The sequence below is a fragment of the Rhodamnia argentea genome, chromosome 2, assembly GCF_020921035.1.
Source record: "Rhodamnia argentea isolate NSW1041297 chromosome 2, ASM2092103v1, whole genome shotgun sequence".
In the NCBI taxonomy this organism is placed as follows: domain Eukaryota; kingdom Viridiplantae; phylum Streptophyta; class Magnoliopsida; order Myrtales; family Myrtaceae; genus Rhodamnia; species Rhodamnia argentea.
In genome coordinates this window covers 22,689,839-22,697,948 of record NC_063151.1, presented here as the reverse complement: position 1 = coordinate 22,697,948, position 8,110 = coordinate 22,689,839, and the positions used below count along the sequence as shown (strand labels likewise).

The window sequence follows — 8,110 nt, the reverse complement described above, 5'->3', positions numbered from 1 at the left end:
ACATATATGGAAACAATATATACATACATATACATATACATATAGGAGGAGAATAGCATCCATAGACAGGTAGATAGACCCATAGTTAGCGACCACAAGCTACTTCGACTTAATAAGATCTACACTGCCCTAGCATCAGAGATGTTCGAAATTGTTAGGAGAAAAAGGACCGGCATCTACAGAGTTAGAGAATGCACCAGGCCGGTCCCTTTGTGCAATGTGCCGTGTAGTACCCTAGACTAAGGTTCTTTCCGCCACCTGTCGATAGGACAGGGTGCACCATTTAATATGTTATGGTATAAGATCCTTTTGTTTCACCATGTATCAACGCGTCGGGGGTGTCTCAATTTCAATAATTTGGCAATCTCGCCAGAAAAACTGGCAAACGCTACTTTTTTTTTAGGTCAAACGTACTCGTGATTGCACCTTTTTCATTCACCAAATTCTTGCAAGTTTCTTCTTTGTGCTAGCAAGTACTAACATTCTCATTCTTAGACCGCTAATCCGAGTTTCATTCTGAGCTTAATCATGTAGGGGCCCTTCTCATCGTCTACATATTAGGGCGTGTTTGTATAAATGAAAATTTTTCCGCGAACTAGTTAAGAAAATATGCATGTTTGAAATTAAGAAAATTATTTCCCTAACCTAGAAAAATGGAAAAATATTTTCTCAAAACATAATTTTCTGGAAAGTATTTTTTTTTTCATAGTGATATTTTTCCCGAAATAAATACTACCAAAGTGATGATTCATCTTTCATGTCTTGTGACCTCGTAGGATACTCTGTTGCAAATTTTTGTTGTCCTAACTTTCATATTAAAGTTTTGAGTATAAAACATCTCTGAAAGTACTTATCAGTCTAAAAAGCAAATTATTTTACTCATCAACTCTATGTAATCTTTTTTGATAAAAAAAAAACTCTATATAATCTTTGTTTAATTAAATAATAAAATTCTTTAAACAAAATTTGGATTTAGGATTCCCTGTATTCCTTCATCTAAAGAAATGAAGTTCCTTGGGAAAATTACCAAAAAAGTTATAAGTTAATTGCATTTTTGAACATTTATCAATTCTTTAAAAAAACATTTATTAATTCAATTATAAATGTTTTTACGACTTGCCAATTTAGTCCTAAATTTTTTGACGATTTGTCAATTTAGTCATTTTGGCTAATTTTGGCCTAAAATTGCTAACATGACAAGATAGTCGGCATTGGCCATCTTACATGGCACCACCAACATTGTCGATTTTTTAAATTTATACTAAATTAGTTTGTATTTTTTTAAATTTTTTTTCCCTTTCATTGTCTAACCTTGGGCCGATGAGGCCATTGGTCGACCCTCACCGACCACAGGCGAGGGATAGCAATCTCTTCCGGTGCGGGTGAGGGTGTTGTGGCCCCGCCCACGGACGAGGGCCTACATGCCCTCATGGGCCACAAGTGAGGGCTAGCAAAAAATAGAAAAGAAAAGAAGATAAAATATTTAAAATAAAAAGTTCATAATAACATAAAAAATAAAAAAAAATATGTACGTCATCGCTGGTCATGCCACATAAGATGATCGATGTTGACTGGATCGCCATGTCAATGATTTCTGGCAAAAATTGGATAGAAAGACTAAATTGACAAATTGTCAAAAGTTTTAGATTTAAATTTGCACAATCGAAAGGTTTATGATTGAATTGAAAAATCTTCAAAAGTTTTAGAACTAAATTTGTACGATTGAAAGATTTAGCACATAATTGACATAAGTGCAATAAGATTAGGATTTTTTTTTTTTTGGAAGTTCCTTACTAGTTGTAATTTTTGAGTTAAGAGAGTCAGCACCACAAGATGCTACCGCTCCATGAACATTTGGAGATTTTATTAGATTTTGTTATTTAAAAAACACAATACTATTGGGGCTAGACTATAAAGTTTTGAAATTTGATAGACTGAAGTGTAATTCTGTCAAAAACAAAGAAACTTATCTATAGTTTTACCCGTCAACCATATATATGCAGCTTACCCTTTTATAATTCATCAATTAAGCGTATAGGTGTCCTCCCAAACTCCCTATATCTATGAGCATGAGCTATAATATGTACTTATCAAACGCAAACTTTCGACCAAAAAAAAAAAACTCAAGCCAGCTTTGACAATCAATGAATTTAGGTTTCAATTGTTTCGCGAAAAATGAGTGAGTTGGAAAACATTTTCCTAAACATGATAGTATGTATCGTTTGAAATAATTAATGAGTTAAAAATAATTCCATTATAGATGACAATTTGTGTCAAAACATTTACATAGACAATGAAAATATTTTTTGTCCATCCATTTCTGTAAGCGAGTGCTCACATTCTGGAAAATGTTTTCCAAATTACACATTTTTTTATTTTGCGAAACTAACGGAGCATTAGCGTCCTTGATATACCATCTCCCATTCAATAATCGAGTCATATGATGGGGGTCCATATGATAATAAGAGGGAGAGTTTACTTCTTTCTTGGAATTAAAGCCGTTAAATGTGATGAAAGTGTTTTCGACGGGCTTATGCATTTCTCTAGTATTAACATTAGAATAGAGATTTGACTTCCTAAATTTCCTTGTGTAGGATATTACACACATAACACTACACATTATTGACAAACCTCTAAAACATGAAGAACAAACGAAAAAAAAAAGAAAGAGATTACGGGTACTAATTGCACTTAATTTGCTCTCATCATAGTTGACTTCTTGTAGGTTTATTGAGTAATTCTACCCCTTTGGCATTTCTCAATTTTGAAGGTGATGGCAAAGGCTATATAAAGGGCGGGAGAGCTTCGGCAATGGCATCACCAAAATCCAAGCTTTGGCGAGCTTGGAGAAAAAGATAAAAAAAAAAAAAAGAAAAAAGATGAGGTCCTCAATGGCCTCTCTGGTGGCCACTCTACTGGTGGTATTGGCGTCTCTTAGCTTGCCAACGGAAGCCGCGGAAGAACTTGGTATTATCCGGCCGTTCCCGCTGCCACCCAAGTATGTTCCTCCTCCACGGTGGCCGTGGCCGTGGCTTCGGCCTCCGCCTCCACCACCGATACGTACGTCTCCACCCCCTCCACCGCCCATAAGGCCTCCTCGTCCATGGTTGCCACCGCCATTTCCATTTGGCAAGTCTCCACCTCCTCCGCCTCCTCCGTCACCTCCGCCTCCTCCATCACCTCCACCACCCACGCCACCTCCACCGCCACCTTCGCCACCGCCACCACCGCAGCCCAAGTCACCGCCTCCTTTCACACCGCTGCCCCCCAAGTCACCACCTCATCCGACACCTCCACCACCCACACCGCCTCCACCGCCGCCGCCGCCAAAGTCATCACCTCCTCCACCACCGCCACCACCCACGCCTTCTCCATCACCGCCACCGCCACCCCCTAAATCACCACCTCCTCCAACACCTCCACCTCACACGCCTCCTCCACCACCGCCACCACCCACGCCTTCTCCATCACCGCCACTGCCACCCCCTAAATCACCACCTCCTCCAACACCTCCACCTCACACGCCTCCTCCACCACCGCCACCGCCACCGCCACCCCCCAAGTCACCACCTCTTCCAACACCACCACCCCCCACCCCTCCTCCGCCACCACCCCCACCAAAGTCACCACCTCCTCCACCACCCACATCTTCTCCACCCCCGCCACCTCCACTGCTGAGGAACCCTCCTCCTCCCCCGCCACCTTCACCGGTTAATAGGCGTCCCCCGCTACCACCTCCGGTTGATAGGTCTCCACCACCACCATCCCCTAGGGTCAGATCTCCTCCTCCTCCTCGGGAATGCACGTGCTTGATCGCCCGCAAGGTGAGATACTCTAAAGAATTACTCAATCCAAACACTACGTTTACACGTCCAGTGTCGAAGCTCATTTTAGTCGCTACGCAAGTCACAACATTACGACTTCGCTATTCCATCATGCAACGCGCTTCCGTTTCATGCATTATTCACTGTTTAAAATAACAGGAAATTGATTTCTTGAGCATCGGATGATAGAAAAATTATAAAACTAATTATTCTGATATTTTTGCAGGATATGGACACGATAAACATCAAGAATAAGGGGACGCTCAAGGTCCCCGGTGAAAGGATAGCTCCTAATAAAACATTAAGTAAGATTAAAAAAAAACCAGTATTGTCATTACATAATCTTCGAGGCAATCGTCCCGACTCACTTATCTTGGCTTTCATATGATGTTGCTCTCGACCGCGACTGTCGATGTCGTTGTAACGTTTTGTTTGGAATGAAATGAAAGTGCAATATTGCCTCGAAAAGTTCCAGATTTCTCTTTTGGTGATTGCCCGATTCCATATAGAATGATTTGATAGTTAAATTTCAAATGCAGTTCCAGGAGGGCTAGAGGACATTCGATAAGTTGATAAATTCCACATTATTCTTGCGCAAAAATGTTGGAATATCTCGTTGAGATATCATTGTTTTACATAAAATTTTCGGCTATTGTAAAGCTGAATATTTCGACGAAAGTATTATAAAAAAAAACACGCACTTGAATGCGTAAATAGTGACACCTCTGTCGAATCCGGAAGAAAACCGAGTTCTCTCTCTATTCCTTTTTCTTAATCTCACGACTTAGAAGGAATTTGCGTCTATACGTGTGCTGTTGGGAAGAGAAAGAGCTAGTTTTATATTGGTATATCCATCAAATAACCATAAGTTTAATAGACGCTAGAGATTGTTTATCCATTACTTTTTGTTATTTCCATGATAATCGGGCAACTTAATGATACAATTTAATCAATTCATGATTTAGCTAATCTTTTGGGGATTTTTTTCGAAATAATTTTAAGATTTTTTTTTTCGCGACACAAAATGCTACTCAATGTTACCATCAAGATCATGATATAACCTCTGTGGTTTATGAACCTCCCCTAATGTTCAATGGCCTTCTTTTCCGATTTCGAAAAATTGTCAAAAAAGTCCTAAACTTATTCAATTTTTACACTAATGCAGTTCTAAACTTTTTACATTTGTACCAATTCAGTCATAAATCTTTTTTTTTGTGTGTCAATTCAATCCTAAAATTTTTGCTTTTATGCCAATTCAGTCCACTCAGCCAACTTTGGCGGCCGGGCGCTCACATGGTTGCAGGTCAGAGTGACGCCCGCGATTACGTGGACAATCTTTAATAATATTTTTTAATATTTTGAATTTTTTTTTCATTTTTTTCCTTTATTTTTCTTTCTTCTGCCTCTAGCCGATCGCCGCCGACGACCGGCAAGAGACCGAGGTTGGTGTGGCCGGCCTTGGCCGGGCCAAATCTGGGCGAGGTTGTGCCTCGCCAGCAGCCGTCGAGCCTCGCTTGAGATTGGTCATCGCTGGCGACCGACTGGAGGTAGTAGAAAGAAAGAAAAAAGGAAAGAGAAAAATAAGAAAAGAAAAGAAATAGGAAAATAAAAAATAATCCAAAAAAATCTTAAAATATAATTAGCAATTTTCCACATCGGTCTTAGTCTGTCAAAGTTGGTTGGATGGATTGAATTGGCACACATGCAAGATATTTAGGATTGAATTGATATAAAATAAGTTTAGGATTGAGTTGATACAAAAATAAAAAGTTTATGATTGAATTGACAAAATAAAAAAAAATTAGGCCTTAACTATCAAAAGTGCAATAGGTTTAAGACTTTTTTTTGATAATTTTTGCGCACACGATGCTTTGCAAAATGAAAAATGAAACAATTGAAAATTAAAAATGTAATCGCACAGTCCAAATTATTCATTGTGAAAGGAATATGTAAGCTCAGATGCATAAATACTCGGGATAATAACCAAAAAATCCCAAATCTATTGTGTGGTGGCTGATGTAATCTTGAACCTTTTACTTGTGTCAATAGTCCTAATTCTTTCGACGATTTGCCAATTTAATTTTAAACCTTTCAATTGTGCCAATTTAGTCCTAAATCTTGAAGTAAGTTGACAATTTAGTCTTATACATTTTGACGACTTGCCAATTTAGTTCTTTTGATTAATTTTGGTTGGAAATCGCTAGCGGGGATAGCATACCGGCCATCCAATGAGGTACGGTCGACACTAACGTGAACAATTTTAAAAAAATATTTTTTTTCTATTGTTTGTGTTCTTTTTTCGCTTCTTTTCTTTCTTTGTTTTTTTTTTTCCAACTCTAATTCAGCGATGGCCGGTGAGCCTCGCCTTGTGGCATCGAGCCCTTGCCTAGGCAAGAATTGCGACGCTTTTGCCAAGCGAGGATCGCGACGCCCTCGCCAAGCGAGGGGTACCGGCTCAAAGTTGAACAAGTAAAGAAAAAAAGAAAAAAATTTAAGCAAATTTAAAAAATTAAGAATTGCAAACCGGCCATGTAACATAGAGGGCTAGTACTAACTAGTCCGTCAAATCGATGATTTGAAAGGTGAGGACTAAATTGATAAATTGTCAAAATATTTGGGGTTAAATCTGTAAATAGTCAAAATCTTTAAAATTAAATTGGCATAATTGAAAGGTTAGGACTAAATTAGAAAATTCGTTAAAATATTTAGAACTAAATTAGCATGTTCAAAGATTTTGTACTGAATTGGTTATCGTATAATAAGTTTAGGACTTTTTGGATAATTTTTCTGAACTTAACTTAAAAGAGTGTAAATGGATGAATTTTTTCGATAGGATGTGGCAAAATTTTTTTTTTTTTTGGTCGAAGATAGGATGTGGCAATTAACTCGTGAACTTTTGAACAAATTACTAAAACAATGATGAAGAAGAGTGTACGGCAGAATGGTGACAGCTCTATCAACAAGAGGTTTGGGTCCATGTCAGAGAGTGTACCAGAAATCAAAGGAGCTTCTAGGTATCTAACAGGGAGAGATCCTCACTAGAATCCACAGAATTGCAGCATCTCAGTCACTTGATCACTATAACCAGCAGTAACGTTGCAAATAGCTCTTCTTGAAGGGCAATTACAGGAATCGCTCACAACTAAGTTAAAAAGTACATATCTTTATTGCCATCCAAATCTAAGGGATATTTATACCCGTATAGAAGTAAAGGAACTCGGGTACTTCTACGTGAAGACCGAAAGTATCACGAGTTCTTATTGACGGGACTTCTCGAATTTTATTCAAGAGAGCATTTGAAGTCTCAAGCATAAGCATCGGGGTTTTGGAGGAGGTATGCTTCGGCGACCTTGTACATTCCCAAGGCTCTCTCTTTGCCTACCTTAATGTCCTCTTCTTTGAGCGTAACATCGCCCGTTGTGTAATACGTGCTCATCATCTTGTTCTTGCTCCCGCCTTCCAGTGTTGGCTCAAACTTGACTTCGTAAGCAATATATTCAAACTCGTCCTTTAGATCGATCATGGTATACTTGTACGTAAACGTCTCCTCGTTCAGCTCATCCACTCGATTCTTCATGCTGCTAAGCTGATTACCTACATACATTAGAAGGAGATTGTATCATAGTACACTCGTATATGCCGTAACATAAGTGTAAGCTAGGAAAAAAATAAAAAAGCACACTCATATGGCAAAAACGCATAATCACCTTCAATGAAGTTGATCTGCTTAATAGTTCCAGCCCCTCCATCGCCTTGGATGATGTCAATACTCTTGATAGCTTGAGGCATGAGTTTGGGAATCAGGGTATGTGAGTCCAAAACTAGGGCCTTGAACAATCTTGCAGGAGGAATTGTGGACATGTATTCATTTGTAAAAGTGAATACACCCATGATGGTTTTCAGGTTGCTATATAGAGAAATACAAACAATATGATGAAATAGAGTCGAGTTCAGGAGGTTTGTGAGCTTGGGGTGGAAGAGATGAGAACGAGACGCATTTATAGGTTGGAGTGGAGGAGTCCTCATTTTCCCAAAGTGCATCCCATTGGCTGATAAATCCTAGAAATTGCCAACCTCGCAAAGCACCAACCATTCTACTTTTTGTCATGATTTGCACGACAAACTTCGTCAGCTCACTAAACAGATTAGGATTTCAATCTATAGGAGAGACTGAGAGATTAAGAAAGACTACTAGAATCCAAAAGAGAGTATTTCTCACGTTCATAGCCGTCTTTGTCTAAGTCATACAATGGCAACGAAACAAAACAATGAACCTTAATAACTAC

General features: G+C 38.9%; 2 protein-coding genes across 2 annotated transcripts; both read right to left on the bottom strand.

Annotated features, from left to right (window-relative positions):
- Positions 1–3,517: 3,517 nt before the first annotated feature.
- Positions 3,518–3,889, bottom strand: LOC125313673 (glycine-rich protein 23-like). The gene has a single exon (XM_048273486.1). The coding sequence runs from the start codon at positions 3,887–3,889 to the stop codon at positions 3,518–3,520; it is 372 nt and encodes a 123-aa protein (XP_048129443.1).
- Positions 3,890–6,913: 3,024 nt separating this feature from the next.
- Positions 6,914–8,110, bottom strand: LOC115750725 (major allergen Pru ar 1-like). Its single transcript, XM_030688249.2, has 2 exons — positions 7,532–8,110; positions 6,914–7,418 (listed from the first exon to the last, which is right to left on the bottom strand). Exons 1-2 carry the CDS (start codon positions 7,863–7,865, stop codon positions 7,129–7,131), a joined length of 624 nt encoding a protein of 207 aa, XP_030544109.1. The 5' UTR covers positions 7,866–8,110; the 3' UTR covers positions 6,914–7,128.

Coding starts and splice junctions, on each gene's coding strand:
- LOC125313673 (XM_048273486.1), bottom strand. CDS start 3,889: ATGAGCTTCGACACTGGACGTGTAAACGTAGTGTTTGGATTGAGTAAT.
- LOC115750725 (XM_030688249.2), bottom strand. CDS start 7,865: ATGCACTTTGGGAAAATGAGGACTCCTCCACTCCAACCTATAAATGCG. Junction 7,419..7,531: donor GCAGATCAACTTCATTGAAG/GTGATTATGCGT, acceptor TAATGTATGTAG/GTAATCAGCTTAGCAGCATG.